We start from the raw sequence: 23,012 nt of genomic DNA on the forward strand, positions 1-23,012 counted from the left end.
CAATTAAGCAACTTAAACAAAAACTAAACAAGAAATGGGATAAATCAGACACTTGGATTTGAAAGGATTTGGCATGTATGTTTGAACAAATTAATAAACAACTAAAAAATTTGTCTTCTCAAGTTTTGGAGGTCACCCAAACAACTAGCAAAGTATATGCTGTCATTATGGAAAATGAGCTTAATATTGGAAAAGTTCAAGATGTTACTGACACTAGATTGGATTTGGCTGATATACAGAATTAGAGCAGATGATATATTTTGAGAATTAGAGGAATTAAGGAAAATACAGAAAGGACTAATTTAGTTGGATATCTAAAATAACAAGCGTCTAGATTAAGATATTTTTCTCTTAAGTTCAATCAAATGCAGAAGCCAAAAGATGTACTAATTTTACTAATACATTTGTAAAATATCAGGTGAAAAAGAAAATTCTGCAAAAAGCTCATGGACTAATAGAAATAAACTGGAGTGGAAATAAAGTGTTATATTTTAAAGTACTAGTCCTGCCATTATTAAAAAGAGGAGTAAGATGTAAATGGCGGGTTTCCTTTCAAGCAAATTGTATTTCAACCACAAGGAAGAGAAATTATTTCTAGGCTCCCAGAGATAAAACAAAGAACAAATTATTTAATAAGCATAAATAATATTTCATGAAGAATTAATAAAGAACAACCTGTAATGTTTAAAGAACTGATACTACTGTATGAGAAGAAGGTAATACAATGAGATCCCTTAATATTTGGGACTCATAAGATGGTAGCTGATTGTAACATAAATGTTTAATGCTGTTTGATATTAGTTGGGAAATAAGTAAGACAAAACACAGAGAACAGCAAAGTATTACTTAGACATTAATATAGGGAGAAGGCAAGCAGCAAGAGGAGGAGCTGGAACTCAATGTAGCACTCCCCTAGACTAGACTTATTGGAAGGTGTAATTAATCCTCTGTAAAATCAGTTCACATGTAGTCTAAACACGTTGGAAGGGTAAGGCTGGTGAGAGTAAATGGAGAAGAAAACTGGGGGAGGTCTGGGGAAAGGGGTATAGGAGGCACAGAAGGACAGCTAGTCAGAAAACAATACTTTCATGAATATAATCACAAATGTGTTTGTTAGTAGGACAGCTGAGATTTCACTGTTGATAAGTTTGTTTTGTAGGAATGGTAAGCAAGACAAGAACAAGAGAAGTGAGTTACAACGGCAATTTGGGACCAGAATTTCCATTGCTAAGCAATGCGGTCATAAAGTGCAATGTCATGTGACTGCATCGCTTAGCGACAGCCATCCCTGTAGTCCCCATTGCCGTGGTTAAGTGAAAATCACAGATTGTTAAGCAAGCCTTCCTCACAACTTCCTGATGACTTCCAACAACCAAAGTCAGTGGGGAAGTGAGCAGAAAGTTGCAAGTCCCAAGCAGCTCACCAGCAGGCTGGTAGGCAGATAAATGGCTGCTACCCGGTGGGAAAGGGAGCAAGGGAGTGCGTGGGTGGCTAGGGAGGTGTGAGGATGGTGGCGCTTGGGGAAGGTGCCCAAGGAGTGGGGGAGGTATAGCACAAGCGCAGCGGGGCTTGTTATAGCTTCTGCTGGGTGGGGGAGGGTGCGCTAGGGTGTGCAAGTGGCCAGGTTGCATGAGTGGCTGGGGAGACATGGTGTGAGCCGGTGAGGCTCAGGGAGGTTGTGCGGGTGGCCAGCAAGCCACAGCACGAGTACAAAAGGACTGGGGGAGGGTGTGTGGGTGGGGGAGACTTACCCGAGCAACTTGTGACCTTCCCTGCTGGCTTCCCCATTAACTTTGCTTGTGGGAAGTCAGCAGGAAAGGTCACAAATTGTGATTACATGACTCCAGGACGCTGCAACCATCGTAAGTGCAAGCCGGTTGCCAAGCGCTCAGATTGCAATCACTTTGTCAGAATCCTCGCAAGATTTTATAATAGATTATTAGATGGCTAGAAAAAAAAAAAGGCTTTTTATATGCTGCAGTTCTGCCATTGTAAGGGGGGGGGGGAAGTAGGAATGAGAAACCGTTTAAAGCAGATGGCTATTTATCAGAAGCTCTGGCATGCCAAGGTCATACCAGCAAGGGAATCAGAGGACCAAGAACTAAGGGCGATGTGGGGGGGGGGAAAGTAAGAAAAACAGCTTTTGGCGCGCTTTTGCTCAGTTTTAGCAATGCTTTGGATCTGTACACTTATTCTCAATAAATGAACTTTCTTTTGAATCAATATTGGTTGCAAGGAAAGTTACTGGATTTGGAATCAACAGGTGGCAGCTCGTTACACACTTGACCATGGAGGTGCTGGGACAGCTGGAACTTTGAGGACTAGTTATAATCACCACTCGTTCAGCGCCATCGTAACTTTGAACAGTCACTGAACTGAGGACTACCATTAGGGCAACAGATGAACAATATTAGATAGTTTCTTCAAATGTTAAGGGTTAGGTGATCCAATTCTAAAAAAAGATTTAGATTCAGTAAATACTGAAAATCCTTTAATTCATCAGTGGTTATATTACAGGAAACATAAATAAAAAATATTTAAGATTAAATATTTGTAGAGGTCAGAGGGAATGGCCTTGAAAGACAGGACGAACAGCTGCTACTAAGGTAACAGATAAAAGTTATAAAAAATTATATATGATAACTGCAGCTAGACTTTTATATGCTTTATATATAACTGCAGCTAGACTTTTATATGCTCAAAAGTGGAAAGACTCAACATTACCTGCAATGGAAGAATGGATAGTGAAGATGATGGGAGTAAGCGGAGATGACAAAATTGACAGCTTTGCTTAGAGAAAAAACATTAACTTTAATGCCAATTGGAAGCTCCTTTTGGACTTTTTGCAGGAGACAGAGAAAAATGAAATTACGATATATGGATTTGATGATTAGTTAAATAGATTATACAAAATATGTTGGTTAAGATGTAGTTTTAGAGTAAGAGGTTATAATATGATTTATCTATATCTGCTGTATAAGAAATCAGAAGTTATTCTTTTTGTACTTTTTTTGTCTCCCTTTTACTTTCCATCACTTTTGTATTCTTTATCTCTAATTCTCTTGTTCTCTATTTTTCTCCTCAATTATTAGTTCTTGTTTGCTTTTATCTTTATGCTTTTTATAACTTAATAAAGTTCTTATTAAAAAAAAAGATAAAAGGAACTTGTGCCTGGGCCAAGAAAGTAATATGAACGTCTTTGACCAGCCCTCGCCTAGTTCACACAAAGACAAAGGAGGTGGGGAGAAGCACATTCAGACTTGCAAGATTCTGTTATTGTAGCTTTATTAAAAAAAAAAAAAAGCAGTACTGACCTACTTGTCATAGGTTTCCTAGTCTGGTCTACCTGGAAGGGCTCATTATTTTGGAATCCAATTTTTGCAGAAGGGATTAATAAGTTAAGAGGATTAGCCACCTTATTTAAAGCCTATACAGACTTTACAGTAAAAAAGATTTGAGAGAGAAGATTTATTTTTATTAAAGGGAAGTCTGATAATAAAACTATACTATGGCCTTTATATATGCACCAAATCAGAATCAATCAGTGTTTATATAAAAAGTAAAGAAAGTCTTGAATAGATTTGGCTGGGAGAAATTAGTCCGGGGGGGGGTGTCACTTAAATATTGATGCAGATACATCAGATGATGGAACAAGTCATCAGAAAAATAGAAGACTGGCATTTTTGATGCAAATGCATGAGCTTATTGATATTTAGGGCATTATGCATCCACTGACAAACAGTTTTACATATTACTGAAGTAGGCATCAATCTCATTCAAGAATAGATTATATTTGGACTTCAAAATAATTTTTGTATCAATTAACTCAAATAGGGATTGCACTAATATATATTTCAGACAATGCTCCTGTGATTTTTGGATTTAACTTCGATGACAAAACCCCATTCACTCATTTTGGCATTTTAATTTCAGATTACAGTTTAATTTACAAGCGAAAAAACATTTCAGAATTTGATTTTTTTCCCCAAGAAAAATGTAGAGAACAAATGTTAAGCACAAGATGGGATAATATGAAGGCAGTAATAAGAGGTGAAAGCATAAATCAAAAATCAAAAATAAATCTACACAAATGGTGAATTATCTTCAGAATTAAGATTGCCTTATTGGGAGACAATATTCAAAGAAGTTAGAAAAATTGTTTTACAGAATTTTAATAAAATAGTAATGTGTATATTTATAATATTAAGTTTCCAAAAATGAGGAATTGTTAAAATAAAAGTTCAAAGTGAGAAAACAATTTTTTTTTAATCAAATATATTCAAAACAGAAAACCAATTCAGGAAATTATTGAGCTATTAACCTGGTGATAATTTTGGAAGATCCTCTGGAAGGAATAGAAATATTAATAAACAATTAAAAGATTTTGGGCTGTTAGCTGGTTTTAAAATTAACAAACAAAAGATGAAGATGTTAACAACTAATATGAAAATGGAAAAATCAATGGGATTGATGGAAAAAACTGGTTTTGAGAAAAAAGTAAAATACTTGGGTATCATTATGACAAACATGAATTGTACGTTATACCAGAATAATTATGTTAAGACACAGAATGAAATCAAGAAGGCCATATTAAGATGGGAGAAATTATAATTGTCATTGTTGGAGAGAATTTCTGTGATAAAATGAATGTTTTGCGAAGAATGATGTTTTTTGTTTCAAACAATACCTATTGTGACAACTGATGTACCGTTTAAACAATGGCAGAAAGATTATATCTAAGTTTGTATGGCAAGGGAAAAAACCAAGTGTTAAATATAAAATACTTGATTATCATCCCATTGATTGAAATACCTCATAATTTCCCCTTCAAATGAACTGACAATCCTAGCAGTTCACATACTTTTGCCACACCCAAATTGTAGCTTTAGATCATTTTCCTCAATAAATAAATGAACAAGTATATTTTTGATTCATTTGTTTAATTGGGTTCTCTTTATCTAATTTTAGGACCTGTGTAGGGAACAGATCACATTTTAAGTCATATTTATGCAGAAATACTGAAAATTCAAAAGTTCACAAACTTTTAAACACCACTATACATAAATTAAAAATACATCAAAATAATTTTGAGAATACAAATAAATCAAGAAATTTTTTGGCGTATCAAATTATAAAAGAGAAGGAAAGAAGGACAATACAGCAATGAAGAGAGGGAATAAATTGTTATACACAAGATTGAAAATCACAGAAGAACTTGCAGAACTCTTAAAAAAATCATATTTTAAGCACAATATTGACAAAGAAGGTTTGAAAACATATTGGAGACTCAGAGTTTAAGGAATTTACAGAATAACATAGACAAATATTAAGCAGACCCACAGAAATTCAAGAGATCAAAGAAGCAATAAAAAACTAAAATTGAGAAAGCACCAGGCCCAGATGAGCTGACAGCCTAATACTAAAAAAGGTTTGAGGAAGAACTGTTGGAATGATTGCTCAGGAGAATGAATGAAATCAAACAGACAAAAACAATACAAAAGACATGGAAAGAAACATATATAACTTTGATTTACAAAGAAAGCAATGATCCAAAGGAAATTCAATCAAATATACCAATTTCTCTACTGAATGTTGATAAGATATTCACTACATTATCTGAATGTCTGAGGAAGTGTATTTCTGAAAATACATACAAATCAAATAGGTTACATTCCTAAGAGGAAGATGGACAACAGTACATTTATAATAAATGTATTAGAAACACATCAATAATAAGAAAAAGGTGGGAGTAGTATTCCTAGATGCAGAAAAAGTTTTTGATAATTTGGAGTGTCTTTCTTATTAACAGTTTTAAACAAAATCAATCCAGGAGAATTTAAAATTTGGGTGGAGAAAATATATCAATGGCAAACAGCAAAGATTACAGCAAATATAGCATTCTCCACAAGTTTTTCAATAAGCAACGGTACAAGGCAAGGGTGTCCATTCTCTCCTTTATTATTTGTAATTATTTTAGAAGTTTTGGTAGACAAGATTGAGAAAAACAAATAAGTATTTGGGATCAAAAGTCAGGGAGAGGAATACAAGATGAAATGCTATACAGATGTATACACAGGGCTGTGTAGAAAGTTGATGAAAACAATTAAAGACTTTGGGGGATTCTCTGGATATAGAATCAATGAAAAAAAAAACCAAAGATAATAATAAGATATTTAACTCCAGAAGAGTTAAATGGTTGTGAGATTATAAAAAACCCAGTAAAATATCTGGGACTCTATCTGACCAGATGTAACAAAGACATATTTCAGAACAACTGTAATAAATTACTGAAGAAATAAAATAAGTTTGTCATAGATGGAAAAACCTAAAACTTTCCTCGCTAGGGCTTATTGTGACAGTAAAAATAAAATACTACTCAAGATGAACTTCCTGTTCCAAATGGTACCAATTCCAATCTCAGACAAAAGGCTGAAGGATTGGCAAAAAACAATCATCAGATCTATATGGAGCAGGAAAAAAAAAAAAAAACAAGAGTAAGATTCAAAATCTTGCAAGACTCAAAATAAAGAAGACAACTTGCATTTCCTAAACTTAAATTATATTATTGTGCAAGCTGTCTATCATGGATAACAGAATGGGTAAAATACCCAAATAGCAGACTGTCAATCACAGAAGGAACCAGCTTAGCCAATGGACTTCAGAAGTATTTATGGTATAAAGAAACAAAAGAAGAAAATAATCTGAAAATATATATTGTAAGACAATTGTTGTTAAAAATATGGAATGTTCTAAAAACCAGAATAAGTCCGTCAACCTCTCCATTAACTTCACCATCAAATGCCTTCTATTTCAGATGAAAGATTTAATCACATATGCCAATATGGTACATCCAGATTCAGAAAACAGACTAAAGATACAGCAAGAACTACTTAATGAAAGTAGGAATTTACCATGTTTGATGTATTTACAAATTGCTGGAAGAATACAGGTAGTCCTGCTGCCACCCCCCCCCCAGCTGATCATCTTCTTCACATCGCCTCCCCTCCACTGGGCTTGCTGACACTGGCCGGCCTCATGCCCCACGCTGTGGGGGCTTTGTTGGCCATGCTGTTGGGGCACCTTGCCACTGCCTCCCCATCACCCAGACTCCTGGCGGTCCTACCCCACTTCAGCAGTCTCAGCCGCTGTGGAAACATCCTCAGCTCACTACCCGCCAGGAGGATCACCCTGGCCAGCAGTGGTGCACGGCATGGAGGACTTGCTGCCCTGGCACCTTCCTTTCCCAGTGGGGTGGAGCTCTCCAGATGGCTCCCTCCTTTGTGCGGGGCAGTGGTGGAGGAGGAACTTTGTGTGGGGCAGGAATGTGCAGAGCATGCAGAGCCCTCCCAGTTGGTGGCGGACTGAGACTGCTGAAGCAGGGTGGTCCTCCCAGAAGCCCAGTAGCCAGGAAGGCAATGGTGAGGCAGCAGTGGAGGTAAGCCCAATGATGACAGCGCCCTTGCACTGTGGGGATTCAGGCTGGCCAGTGTCAGCAAGCCCAGAGGAGGGGAAGCAACATGAAGACAACAACAAAGGTCAGCTGGGGGGGTGGCAGCAGGTAGGTGGCAGAATATAGCAGCCTCTTCATTCAGTCATGCTGTGCAGGCAGCCAAAGGGGCAGAGATGGGGGGAGACAGGTGGGTGGGGGACTTGAAGCAGAGGCAGTTCGCCTAGGGCAGGAGAAGCATGAGGTCCTTGCCTAAGGACCACAACTGGGACTGCTGTCGCTAAGTAGCAGAGTCATGTGATGTTTTCCTTAATGACTGAAATGCCAGTCCCAATTAGGGTTGTAACCCGAGGACTACTTGAAAAAAGTGATTTCAAGAATGCAAAAGGACCTTGAGAAAGATGACAGAATCTGAAACATTTATACAAAACCAAGATCAGCTATTAGGACATACAGGTAGTCCCCAGGTTAAGAACGCCTGATTTACAGATGATCTATAGTTAAGAATGGAGTCTACTGTAGCAAAATTTGAGTTAAATACACAATCGTTCAAGTTAATTACACGATACTACTTGTACAGTATTACACAATAATACTATTCTGGCTTACATTCAAATTCGACTTCAGGACAGACCTTGGGAACAGAACTCATTCTTAAATTGGGGACTACCTATATACATAAATTGTTATTGAAATACAACACAGAGATGGAACAAATAAAAAATAAATGCTTTACACAATGTATAGTTAAACTGTGGAATTTGCTGTTATCAGGTATGGTGATGGTCACTGATTTAGATTATTTTAAAAAGAGAATGTACAAATTCAAGAAGAATCAAACTAGCAATGACTACTGATCTCAGTACATATTTACTGTCTCCAAAGTCATGGGATTTTCTCAACAATAAAGAAGGAATATTAGTGATTCAGCTTCCCAAAGGCATGTTCAGTCACTGTGTAATAAAAATGTTTGCTAGATGAGCTTGTGGCCTGATCAAGCAGATTTCTCCCTTTCACTGCTGTCCAAAAGGGTTGCTTTGGAAATGAAAACCAGACCTTTTGAAGCAAGAAATTGGATGGGCCATCTATAACTGATCAGCTAAATCATGGGATAGTGAAGGAGTCAATTGGGGGAAAGAGTGTTTTTTTTTTAAATGAATCTCTAATAATATGTGGTATACCAGAGATAAGTTCTAAAATAAGGGGAAATGGCTCATGTTTAAAACAATCTTTTCCTCTTGCATTATTCTTCCACATAACTATTTATCATTAAAGCAATTAGGTTTAATACTGGCAGCTCTGAATATGAGTCTTTTATTACTGTAGGATTGGATGTGAAAAACTTTCAGGAAGATAATTAAAGAAAACTGTTGAAAATACCAAGAATTCCTCCATAACTCTCTACCTTCTTGTGATCCTTGACAAGCAGTATGAATCTAAACCTGCTTCAAAGCTCTAAGGACAAACAATTCTGTAATAGGCTAGGGAAGGTATACTTTAAATCCCCATTTTTCATATACAATTATATAATATTTAGTCTGTGCTTCTTTGATCAATCGTTTTATCATACCTAAATTGAAGAAAAAGTATTAGAATGGAAAGGTACATACTCTGATGGTTTAACGCAGTGTGCTGCTGTCAACACTGTTTTTTTATTAATTAAAGATCCACCACATACATGGACATATCCTAGACCAATTGTATAAACTTGAAGACTAATTTGCCAAGGCCATGCCCCTACTGTAGCATCATGTCCACCTACAATTCGAGTTCCTGTTGCTCTATTATTCATAAGAGGCCTTGTTCCGCAGACTAGAAATCAAAGCAGAGTTAAGTGGGTAAGCTGCATAAGAAACAGCATGCATTCAGCAACAATATATTTGAAGTAGTTCTTTTACAAAATCATATTCTACCAGAAAGATGAAAAAAGAGTGAAAGATTTGATGAACTGAATTACTCCCATTTAGGTTGTATGACCTGGCCACATACTTACTACCAATTTTACCTTAGTCTAGCATGCTGTACAAAGTCAGCTTCTGTGGTTAATTTATGATTCAGTGTGTTGTGTAACAAAAAATATACCAGAATTAACAGGGTGAATGTGAGATCTACCCTAAAACAAACTAATTACAGTATACAGATATTGGAACTTACTTCCATCGTGTATAGGATCTTTACCTGTGTGTTCCAATATTGTATCTGAAGAATGAGACATAAAATTTAAATAATAATCCCAAAATGCCTTCACTTATGACCAACAATTTAAAGAGTCATTATTTTAAGCTCACAGAACTGATAATACATAGCAGGCACCTTATAGAGTTACACTGTGTAAATTATAAACAAACTTTGCCTGAGCATTCTTTCCTCTAATACTTCCCATTGGTCCCTAAACTTTCATTCCTTTACATCCTAAAATCTGAGCTACCCCATTCGTTGCGATGGCCTGATTATAGGGGCTGGGAACAGGTAAACCATAACGATTTATTTGTGAGTAATCCCAGCAGAGAAATTTAAGGGGTACCAACAGCTGAGGAAACCGCAGCGGCCACGCCCGGGTAGCTATATTTCTACTTCTCATTTCAAAAGGAAAGAGGGAGAGATTTACACGCCCGTAACTTAATCGCTGTATAGCGACAATATCGTAAGGGATGAAATTCCCCGTATTGTTAGAACACAATTTTGCACAGACATCCTCGGGAATAACGACCACTTATTATTTCTCGTCCTGAGAGCAAACGCCAGCAGCACCACCGCTTTCGCGCCTATTGATGCAATCGTGATGGGCGTTTCGCGAGCCACCAGAGTCGCACAAACTGCAGGAGCCCCGCGGACGCCTCCTTTCCGGGAGCGCCCGCCTCAACTCACGACTGGGCGCGCTCGCAGCCTCCCTCTCCGCGGAGACGTTTCCGCCGACGCCTTTGGCACTTGCGCGCCCTCGACGCGTCTCGCTTGTTCGGCAGGTTCGAAGAATTTCCCCGCGCTCCGGCGACGGGTTTTTCTCGAGGCCGGTCTGTTACGCTACCCCGTCCTAGGCGGCACGCCCCGCGAGGACGGAGTGAGGCCGGGCTCACCGTCAGAAAGATTCACAGAGGATTTGGGGGCGGCTTCCCTGAACAGCACAAGCAGAGCCCAAGAGGAAAAGGCGGCGAGGCAAAATCCCCGCTTCATCGTCCGTCCAGGAAGCAAAATGGCGACCGACTCGCGCGCGCGTCCCCTTCAGGCGAGGGCCGCTAAGGGTCAGGTGTCAGGGTGCGCGAGCGCCGGTGCACATTGTAAGCCTCGCGGGGAGCCCCTCGGTAAGGCTCGTGCAAACCAAGGCGGACGACCAGCGGGGGAAGGCGAGGGATTGCCTTCACCGGTCACCGAACCACCCAGTTAAAATAACCGCTGAACCGGGAAGTTGAGCGCCCTCCTCACCACCGTAATTCCCATCTTTGAGTCGTCGGAAAAACACACGGCCTGGGATTTGCTGTCCCCGTTGCCGATCACGGACCCTTTGGCTATTCTGATCTGACTGCCAGACTCCACCTGGTTACCTTGCAAGGTGACGGGGGACACAGCCTAACCGACCTTAAACCCTCTTTAAGTCTGCCCGTGATATCCTTTAGGGTTTGGGGTGGGAAAGTTGTGAGCAGCTTCTTCATGTAATCTGGAGTTTACTGCCTATAGAAACCTATTTCTTTAGTGCTGTGTTGTTATATTATGTGTACGTTTTAACTTAAGTTACCTAACAGTTTAGGTAAACAGAAATATTTCTCAAAGTAGTTCTACTTTACATGAGTGGCACATAAACCCTGTGAATAATAAATAAGCAGCTTTATTAGGTCAACCCAAGATCCCAAAATAGTGTGCAAGCTTTCAGCTTTTCATGAAATTTTCTCTAGAGTTGGGGGGAAAGGGAGCAGGAAATTACTTTGCAATTCAAAGTATTCAAGGTATGCCTGCATTAAGATATTAAAAAAAGAGGAGCAGATGCTGGCTGCATCTATTCTGTTCTCTCTTGCCTGCCACCTTTACCAATATATAATTTTATCCCATGACTCTTTCAAACCCAAAAGCTGGTACACTATCTGATATGCTTGATTTTCCTCAGTATGAAGCTTGGGCTCATTCTCATATTCAGTAATCAATGGCATCAGCATAAAAGAAGTAATTGTTATACTAATGTGCACTCATTCACTTTCTGTGTGTCCTCTGGAGACCAACATTCTCTCTTTGGGACAACCTATCAAGAGAGTTGTATCACTTTAAGATAGTAATTATGCATCAACTTACCTGGAAGATAAGGCAGAAAGCATCCCCTGGATCCTTGCAATAATTATTTCTCTGGTATTCAGTATACTTTCTCTAGTACCTAAGATTCAAGTAACTTTATTACAGAACTAAGCAACTGTACTAAGATGAACAACAGTCTTTGACACACTAGTAATCTAGTTGTGGAGGGCTCAAAGTTCAAATCCTGAGCTGTTTTCTTTTATAATGGACTGCCAGCAACCTCTCTCTCATATGGGATGTTTGTTGTACTTCTCCTTTACTCAGAGGCTCTGACCATTCCCAGGCTCCTGATTTCTTGCCTTGCCAGCTCCAACCCTCAATCTCCAAGAGCTTATTAAAACAGCCAGGTTTTAACAAGCTTTCTTAAAATGAGTGTACAGACTATATGGAACTGGGGGAGGGGGCTTATTTCATAGGGCTAGGATATCTACCGAGCATCCACTACCTCCCTTTCATCTTCTGGGCTGAAAGAAACGGCAGCATCCCCTCCTAAACAAGCAAATAGCTTGGTCAAAATCTCTTTGGAAACAATGGTCTCTCAAAGATATCCAGGGACCAAGCCCTGTAGGGCTTTATAATACCAGTGCTTTGAATTGTACCTCTGTTGGAAGCCACTGCAGTGCCCACAATATAGGGGTTACACTGTTGAACTGGCTTTTGCCTACTCATATATGAGATACTGTACTATGTACCAACTGCAGTTTCTGGACAGACTTCAAGGGCAATTCTAAGTAGAGTACATTGCAGTAATTAAATCTAGAGGTAATAAGGCCATGGAGTTATTGTTGCCAAAGTTTCATGCTCAAAAACTGCACTAGGTATAGGAAGACAAAGGCATTCCGCACCTAATTTCCACCTGCTGATTTGGGAACATTCCCAAGTTACAGATGCCTTCCAAGGCTAGTACAGAGGCAATCAACTTCTATATTATTGCTACATAAACCGCACTTGGTTTTTTGGGATTCTATTTTAACTTGTTTGTCATATCCAATCTTTTATAGCCTCCAAGCATTGCTAAGAACCTCCATGGCATCTATTCAGCTCTGGGTGTTTATATATAATTTGGTGTCATTAATGTACTTGTCATTACCCTGAACCAATGGATGACCTCCATCAGTGACTTCATGTAGATATTGAAAAACAAAGTATTGAACTCTGAGGCATTCCATATAGAAGCAGCCACAGGCTACTTTGCTCATCCCTTATAATCCACTGCTACTGCCCAGTCAGAAAGGAATGAAACTAGTACAATACAGTGTCCTCAATTCCCACCCCTTGTATGTGTTCCAAAAAGATATAATAAAAAGCTGCTGATAAACATAAAAGGATAAGGAGAACAGTATTCCCACCATCCACTCCAAAGTCTTCCTTAAAAGGAAAAAAATGGAAATGGGGTAAAAGTAACCCAACAATAATAGTGAGATCAAGCATCACTTCAAGGCAGTAAGTACAATTTTGTCCCTGAAAGAGGAACTGACCACCTCCCAAACCTACTCCCTCATCCCTCATGCTGCTAAGGATCTGGTCTATATCCTCAGAGTCAGCAAGACTAAAAGAATCCTAGGTAAAATTAATGATGTATGATAATTTGAAGAAGAACCACAAACTGGTATCATCACAAAAGATGTAGAATTACTCTCATAATGATTTCAGGTATCAGGGTGTTTCTTGTTATCATTTGGGATATATATCAAAAATAAAATTGTGCTCAAAGAGACTATGAGCATTGATGATTTTAAGGTGTGACTTTTATATATTCTTTGTATAAAAACATTTTGTTCTAATGCAGGTATTATACATATTTATACTGCTAAGAAGAACGCTCAACAAGCTAAGCAATTATTAAGGTCAAACTTTTGCATATTTAAAATTCTAGTTCAAACACTGGAATTACTTTAGGCAGGTCTGAAACTCAACTTTTATTTAACTTTAGAGGGTATAATTTACATAACTTTATAGCTTGTAATGGATATATAGCAACTGAACAGTGCCTGGAGAGGTTTGATTTTTAAATTATTGAAAAATAGTTTTTAATATAAACTTGTGGCAAGGTTAAATGCTATTTATTTAAAACAAATTTTGCTAATGTTACTTGTTTCCAAACTGACATATGAAGTAGTAATCCAAGATTATTCCAATGTAGTAGAACAAATATTTTCCTGTTCATATGATCATCCATCCCACAGTGAAAAGGATAAGGAAAAACTGAAATTTCAGATTTGTGGTTTTAGCTAATAAATGTGCATCTATCCAACTTCTATAATTAACTGTTTTTACATAAACACCTGGATATTTTGGCCGACCACAACCATATCCAAAGCTGGTGATTCCAATCAGATAAAACCTGGTGTCATTTTGGGAATAGCACATCAAAGGCCCACCGCTGTCTCCCTGAAACATGAAAATATTATATAGCATTGTTTTATTTGTGACACCTTTGAATTTTACAATAGAAAGACTGTTCTTAAACTTATGAATTACTCTCAAATTGTCAAAAAATAGTGATAACTGTTTTGTAGAAAAAAATAAGGTAGGTTATTTACAAATACTATGTAATCACTGTTCTGAGAACATCAGCTACCTGTTCTGCAGGCTTATTGTAAAAATCAAGCTATGTATATATATGTACATGGTGACTCATCTAATTTTAGCTATTATATCAAACTATGCTGTAGGCTCTGAGATTAGCCACCATACTCTTTATTTCAAAATGACTATATTGGATTGAAGCAAAGTATTTTTAATAGAATGGGAAAATAAATAATACTTTCCAGAAATCTCCTTTGGCTTTTCCTTACAAATTCAGACCTGTCTATTGCTAAAATCTTAACTGAAATAGTAAATCTAACAGATAACGGCTTTTTCTGCATATAATTACAAATTATGTTGGCGCTAACTTGACAGTTAACACAGTGTTTTCAAGCAACTGTATGAAAAATAGTTTTGGCAACAGGTTTTAAAATGTTACAATTTCCATTTTACCTGGCAGCTATCAACTCTTCCACTTTTAGAGCCAGCACAAAGCATATTCCATGTTAATATTCCACCATACCAATCATATTGATTACATGTAATCAATGGAATAATATCTACTTGAGCTTCTTGTAATATAAGTTTTCTTTTACCTGTAAGGAAACCAAAAAATAATGCTGTTACTAAAGTAGCATTAAGATCTTGAAACAATGAGTCAATTGTAGGCTACTGGCAACTTTTAACTCCTCCATGTATACTACAGAACACATATTATTTATCATCCAAAAATTCAAGAATCCTTCCAATGTTTCAGAGTTCTGGTTTCATTCAATACAGAATCCAGCATTAATGCTATATGCTGCTGAGATGTTTTTGTTTTTATTCTAATTTTGCTTTCATTCTAATCACTGTTGTATATATTTACTGCTGCCTCAAAATTTAGTGTTTTAATACTGGCAATATTTATTAACTACACTGTATGTAAGTGTATTTAATGAATCTCTTCATATTTCCACTAATGCAAAGTTTACAAATACAATCAGCTTTTCTAAAAAGGTACAATTAGTTCAGACAACACTACAAATACAATTGTGCCACCAATGTATTATTTCCAGCCTTCAAAATATATTACACTACAGCTCCCAGAATTCCCTGCCAATATAGTGGCTAAAAATTCTGGTACTTGAAATCCAGTCAGTTTCGAGTCAGGCAGCACCATCTATACTAAGCTTAAAACACACATAACAGTTAAATATATTCACCTTCCATTCTTTATATTTCAACCATTAGCCAAAATTGCAACATTTATATTTTATATATATATATAACAAATTAAAATGTAGTTTCCACTCATGTACAGTCTAAAATATAACAAGTTCACAGAATCTTTTAAAAACTCAAGGCCAAACTACTGGATATATATAGTTCATATTTGTCTTTGGATTATTTAAATCTGATTTTTTGAATTAAACTGATGTCTATGGTTATTACTAGAAGTGTGCTTTATATACTGATGAAAAAGGATAATTATGTGAAGGGTACTTTCACATTTGTAAACAGTGATAAATATACTTTCAGCTTTTATTATGTGTACTGCACTAGGCTCAAACTCAGGCTACAAGACCCATTACTGCAAGTTATATGCAAAGACGTTCGATTATATACTGACTTTTCCCAAATAAAATTTTGACTCAAAGGTGGCAAATAATACACTTATCAACGTTTCTCATGATGCATGCAAAAAATAGGATAAATATGTTGGCCTAAACAATAGAACTACACCCTTGAAATAAACCTCAAACTACATACAGTGGGGCAAAAAAGTATTTAGTCAGCCACCAATTGTGCAAGTTCTCCCACTTAAAAAGATGAGAGAGGCCTGTAATTTTCATCATAGGTATACCTCAACTATGAGAGACAAAATGAGAAAAAAAATCCAGAAAATCACATTGTCTGATTTTTAAAGAATTTATTTGCAAATCATGGTGGAAAATAAGTATTTGGTCACCTACAAACAAGCAAGATGTCTGGCTCTCACAGACCTGTAACTACTTCTTTAAGAGGCTCCTCTGTCCTCCACTCGTTACCTGTAGTAATGGCACCTGTTTGAGCTTGTTATCAGTATAAAAGACACCTGTCCACAACCTCAAACAGTCACACTCCAAACTCCACTATGGCCAAGACCAAAGAGCTGTTGAAGGACACCAGAAACAAAATTGTAGACCTGCACCAGGCTGGGAAGACTGAATCTGCAATAGGCAAGCAGCTTGGTGTGAAGAAATCAACTGTGGGAACAATAATTAGAAAATGGAAGACATACAAGACCACTGATAATATCCCTCGATCTGGGGCTCCACGCAAGATCTCACCCTGTGGGGTCAAAATGATCACAAGAATGGTGAGCAAAAATCCCAGAACCACACGGGGGGACCTAGTGAATGACCTGCAGAGAGCTGGGACCAAAGTAACAAAGGCTACCATCAGTAACACACTATGCTGCCAGGGACTCAAATCCTGCAGTGCCAGATGTGTCCCCCTGCTTAAGCCAGTACATGTCTGGGCCTGTCTGAAGTTTGCTAGAGAGCATTTGGATGATCCAGAAGAGGATTGGGAGAATGTCATATGGTCAGAGGAAACCAAAGTAGAATGTTTTGGTCTAAACTCAACTTCTTGTGTTTGGAGGAGAGAGAATGCTGAGTTGCATCCAAAGAACACCATACCTACTGTGAAGCATGGGGGTGGAAACATCATGCTTTGGGGCTGTTTTTCTGCAAAGGGACCAGGACGACTGATCCGTGTAAAGGAAAGAATGAATGGGGCCATGTATCATGAGATTTTGAGTGAACACCTCCTTCCATCAGCAAGGGCATTGAAGATGAAACGTGGCTGGGTCTTTCAGCATGACAATGATCCCAAACACACTGCCCGGGCAACGAAGGAGTGGCTTCGTAAGAAGCATTTCAAGGTCCTGGAGTAGCCTAGCCAGTCTCCAGATCTCAACCCCATGGAAAACCTTTGGAGGGAGTTGAAAGTCCGTGTTGCCCAGCGACAGCCCCAAAACATCACTGCTCTAGAGGAGATCTGCATGGAGGAATGGGCCAAAATAAATACCAGCAACAGTGTGTGAAAACCTTGTGAAGACTTACAGAAAACGTTTGACCTCTGTCACTGCCAACAAAGGATATATAACAAAGTATTGAGATAAACTTTTGATATTGACCAAATACTTATTTTCCACCATGATTTGCAAATAAATTCTTTAAGAATCAGACAATGTGATTTTCTGGATTTTTCCCCCCACTTTGTCTCTCATAGTTGAGGTATACCTATGATGAAAATTACAGGCCTCTCTCATCTTTTTAAGTGGGAGAACTTCCACAATTGGTGGCTGACTAAATACTTCTTTGCCCCACTGTACCTATACTACTACTCTTCCTAATTTAGTACCTGAATAGATTGTTCCTTTAAGGATAGCTAGCCTTGAAGAGTGGAGTGTCTATCAGTTGAAAACAACTCTTGGTAGTATCTACTTACAAAATGAAGCTTTCACTGAGGTTTATCATATGTCTAACAGCAGAGAAGAGATCACAGTTTCACATACTGTATGTCAGTTAATTGCATTATAACTAAATGCAGAAATGCCTGTGCTCCTTCAATAAGCAATAAATCCCCTGAAACGAGTGCATAATGCTTTGGATCTTCCTACAAATGTTCACTGATACTGTCCTATTGTACCTAGCTGAAAAAAACACGAAGTATGACATGGTATGTTTTCAGTACAAGATAAATATATCTGAAGTTATCAAAGGAATCCAGGGAGAGTGTTAAAAAAGTCAAGATGGCATACAGCTGAAGCCCTGCTCCTTTTTACATGTGTGCAATGCATCTTAAAAATGGTCAAGGCTTCAATCACGATTGTGCTTGCCATCTTGACTTTATTGACCCCCCTGCAAATGCCCACTGATCACCCTATGTGCATCCGTTCTATTCCATTTCTTTGAAGTTATAAGATCTAGGTCAATTAAGAAAAAAAGCGTGTTCTTGAATGGTGGAATGAGCAATTAGCCTTAAACACGATTAGCTTCTATGTGGAACACGTATAGTCCACTATCAAATGCAGTATTCTTTTCTAATCAAGAAAACTGCAAGCTGAAAGATCTTATAGACTACAACATAAAGGGCTTTCCATGAAAATAATTTGAGATTTTCTGTATTCATAGGATTTTGAGTAAAGTTAGCAGTCATAGGATAAAAGGACCTGTCTTTTTATGGATTGCTAACTGGACAAAAAGCAGAGAGAAAAAATCAGGAATCAAGGGCAATTTTCTCAGTGGAAAAGTCAAACAGATAATATCAAACTGTTCAGAATGGTAAAAACTATGCTGCCCAACTCCAAATGACTCTGGATCTCTTTACATTGGGTGCATGATCAACCAAATGGAAATATAATTCAGTTTAAGGAAATCTAAAGTGATGCACGTAGGGCAAAACCCCAAATTCGCTTATACATGAGGTCTCTGTAATAGTCAGGAAAAAGATCTTGTGATCACAATGGATTGTTCAGTGTTAATTTAGCATGACACAATTATGAAAAAGGTAAATTTCATGCTAAGAATGATTAGAAAAGGATTTAAAATAAAACTGCCAGCACTGTAATGCCCCTACATTACAGTTTGCCACATTTGAGAAATATATAATAGAGCTGGTAAGAGGGCAACCAAAATTATCAGGGGTTCAAACATATTCTGTATGAGAAAAGGATAAAACAATTGGGAATCTACATTCAAAAAAAGGTGATGGAAGTGGGAAATCAATGAGGTATATAAAATTATGCATTGTGTGGAGAAATTGACAGGCTCAGAGACTTCTCTAATCTGATTTATTAAAAGGAGAAAGGAAAAGGTTACAGAAATATCAACAACTTAATGTTTCACTTTTAGGACCCAATTAATCTCAGAGCTTTCTTTATTCTCTTAACAATACCGATGAACCAGAGAGCTAGCTATCCATTTCCCCAATAACTAGCAATGTTTTCCAAACCACCCTCCAATTTCCCAGGCACTGAGATGACCATAACGATGGGCTTTCATTCCCAGAATTCCCCAACCAATCTGACTTTTGCTAAGAATTATGAAAATCTTAGCCCCCCCCCACACCCTTCCTGACCCACGCCACACCCCACACATGCCATTTGTCTGAGCAATAGCTAGTTTTAACCCATCCTACCTGATACAATACCAATTTACCAAAGCGATTTTCCCTTCATCTTGTCCCCCCAAGAACAATACATGGGAAAATGTGCTTTTATTCCTTTACTGCTTCCTGTGCCATTTTAAGTTATTTAGCATACCATGCAAGCCTATACTGTTGTAATTTTCCAGGTGACCCCTTCATGTTAGTTCTTAGTTTAACACAAGTTAATAGTTTGCTCATTTTCTTCTTTTTTGTATGCCAATCTGTATTCTCTTTTGGCCTCTCCACATATTCCTGTAATACTGTAAATATCTCCATACAGGTAGTCCTTGACTTATGACCATTTGTTCAGCAACCGTCCCTGAAGTTATGGTCACTGTAGCACCCCACGGTCATGTGAACCTAATCTGGGTGCTTGGCAATACGTTCACACTTACAACCAATTGTCAAGCACCCTGTGATCACATGATCACCATTTACAACCTTCCATGCCAGCTTCCTCAATGGGGAAGCCAGTAGAGAAGGTTGCAAGTCGCTGGGGTAAGTCTTCCCCAGCCCCTCTGAGCTTGTGCCAGCCACTCGTGCACCCCCTCCCTCCCCAACCTGTGCAATGCCTCCTGCACCCCACACACCCTTCCTGACCCACCCCACACCCCACCCCACACACCCTCCTCGACCAGTGCAGCACCTCTCACGCACCTTTCCTGACTTGAGCAGCACCTCTTGCACATCCTTCCTGACCTGTGCTGCACCCCCATGCATCCTCCCTGACCTACACAGTGCCTCTTGTGCACCCTTTCCGACCCGTGCAGTGCCCCTCACACACCCGTGCACCCTCCCACACCCAACAGCAGCCACTTACCTGTTTGCCAACCTGGGACTTGCAACTTCCTGCCGGCTTCCCCACTGACTTTGGTTGTGGGAAGCTAGCAGGAAGTTGCAAGGAGGACCTCGCCTAATGACCGCAGTGATTCAGTTAACAATAGCAATCGGGACTTCAGGGATTGCCATCGCTAAGTTGGTGGGGTGTTCTTTTAAAGGAAGGAATACTCATAACTAAGTTAGCAATTTTTCCTAAATGACTTAAGGTAATTATAATGCTGCAAGGTTGAAAGAATGACAATCAGCACAAGAAGATAGTTCATCTGTTTCTCTCATGTTGTCTAGCTAAGAGAGCAAATTCTCTGAACTCAGAAATACTGTTCAGCCTGTTGATTAAGAGCAAGACTGAACTAAAGGTAATATATGTTAAACTTCCAGAGAATCCAATGAATAAAAATAATTTTGTATATTTAAGTATACATCTGAACATGTAAAATGGGACAGCAGAAACAAATGTATAATTCAAGACGTCCAGCAACAATTTGTTGAGTGTAATTTAGTGGCAACTGCAGATTTTCCTCCATATATGCAAAATAGCTTTGCTTTGAAGAAACTGCTGAACCAGTTTTCACTCTCAACAATCATCTACTTTAAAGAGAAAAAAAAAAGCATTACCTTTCTCTTTTGTGTCTCCCCATCCACTTACGTAACATGAGTATTGCGATTTATTCCACAGAGGAGATTCAGGTAAGCAGATGGGCTGAATATAATCACTGTATTTGATAGATTTCACTAGCTTAAACAAGGCAACATCATTTTCATTGCTGTCCGAGCTATAATTAGAATGAACCCAAATAGCTTTGACTCGGCACTTTACAGTATGATAGCTGTATTTATGAAGATGGTGCAAGCCAATCACAACCCTCCAAAAGGCTGGCTCCCTAGAACAGAATAAAATCCCCTATATAGAATCAATCACTTTACAACTCCTACCTCAAACTGAGACTTAAGAGTTAAGACTTAAATCAAGATTAAAGACTTAATGTCTCCTCCTTCATGCTCTGTATTAAAACTAATATCAAATCAAATAGAAGGGAAAAACAAAATTTGCTGGAAAAAATAATAGCCATACAATGAGTAAAACCACTATGCATAAAATATAAGTCTTGTTTATTGAGATGAGAAAATCCATTTAGCTGACTATTCTGTTTCCAATAGTAATTGAACCAATATTAGAGAACTTCAGAAGAATTAGTTCCACTTGTATAGAAGTCTTGTTTAGTTTAGGTTTGAACAAAAGATTTTTCTTTTAAAACTAATTCTTGTCAGTCAAAAATGGGGGGCATTTTCAGTTTTCTTCTACAACTGAAATTTTCAGCCAGCTTTAAAGAAATGCTGAATTAAATCTGTAAAAGCCAGAACAATGATTCATCTTTTTACTGAAAGGAATGTTGACATCAGAAAAGTAGGACAAACCTGTAGTTGTCTGATTGTACTTTTAACAGTTTACAGTATTTTGAAAGTGAGTATTAATTTGGACATGCAGGATGATGTAAACTATAAGTTTATAAACACAAAATCCCTGCTACACAGAGATCAGAGCTGGTATCGACATTCACCAACTATTATTCCCTAATATTGTAGAAAAGTGTTTCAGAATGGTAAAAAAAATAATAATTGCAAGTTCCAAATACTGATAGAAAGCTCCAAGGTGGCTAAAGAGAACTCATTTTAGAAGATGGAGAAAAGCACCAAAGTTTTGTCACAAGACCCCATTTTAATCTAAATAGATTGGAAGTTAAATTAAAAAGTCATTTCTTAGTACCTGGGGAGCAGATGGAATTCTATCTGTGCTGCCCAAGGAACTGAGAGATAGCCAAGGAGAAACCTATGCCATGGAGAGCTGAAGGGAGTCAGCATGAGAGGAGGAGGAAGGGAAAGCAACAGGAGAAAGGAACAGGAAATATCTGAACTGAGCATACTAAATAGACTGTAAGGTTAAAAAAACCTCCACTCCTCACTACTTATACTTCCAGCCAATTACACAAAATTAAAAAAAAACAGACTCAGGGCTGGCAGCATGCTCTTTATCTAGACTGTTACTATTATATGCTGTGCCAGAAATATTTGAACAGATAAGAAGTTTTCTGGAAGCTTGAAGGAGTTCACATATACTCCCTGAAACATTATGCCTTTTTATGATCCTAGACTAACACTACAAAACTCCTCCAAGCTCATTTAAATCCCAGAGGATATGGATAGAGAGATATATAGATACAGATATAGATCTCAGTCAATTGTTTTAACCAATATACTTTCTTTATAGTAAAAGTTAATTTTAAAAGATAACGCAAGACCTGGAGCAGAAGATACATACATGCATGATTTAATGCAGTGAGCTGCTGTCAATATGGAGTTGTTATTGATTAAAGATCCACCACATACATGGCTGTATCCTGCAGGAAATTCATAGAGCTGAAGACTAACTTGCCATGGCCATGCCCCAGGTGGCGCATCATGTCCATCTATAATCTGAGACTCAGTCACTATCTTAGGTCCAAGAGGTCTTTTTCCACATCCTAGAAATAAAAAAGTGATACTGGTAAAATGCATGCCCCATAAAACATATCCTATATTCAACAGCATTATTTGAAGTAAGTACTAACAACCATTATTTTAAATATTCCATTTCTTGTAACACTTCTATTATAGGACTAATTTCCATCTTAGGTATCAGAAGTTGATCAATATTTATGTATTGGGTTGTCAGGCTTAGTATAAATATAATGTCTACTAACCT

At 38.0% G+C, this 23,012-nt stretch overlaps 1 protein-coding gene across 1 annotated transcript in view; it reads right to left on the reverse strand.

Annotated features, from left to right (window-relative positions):
• The window catches only part of LOC103055253 (transmembrane protease serine 12-like), a 47,501-nt gene that overhangs the window by 19,255 nt on the left and 5,234 nt on the right, over window positions 1–23,012 (reverse strand). Inside the window, exons 2-6 of the mRNA XM_015890492.3 lie at window positions 22,590–22,791; window positions 20,888–21,153; window positions 14,708–14,850; window positions 14,011–14,116; window positions 11,726–11,804 (exon numbers count right to left, since the gene is read on the reverse strand). Coding sequence (XP_015745978.2) covers window positions 11,726–11,804; window positions 14,011–14,116; window positions 14,708–14,850; window positions 20,888–21,153; window positions 22,590–22,791 — 796 coding nt within the window. The remainder of the gene's footprint in view (window positions 1–11,725; window positions 11,805–14,010; window positions 14,117–14,707; window positions 14,851–20,887; window positions 21,154–22,589; window positions 22,792–23,012) is intronic.

Source organism: Python bivittatus, unplaced genomic scaffold, assembly GCF_059951505.1.
Source record: "Python bivittatus isolate LINGU-HERP-01145 unplaced genomic scaffold, Pbiv_v1 ctg000220_np1212, whole genome shotgun sequence".
NCBI classification, from domain to species: domain Eukaryota; kingdom Metazoa; phylum Chordata; class Lepidosauria; order Squamata; family Pythonidae; genus Python; species Python bivittatus.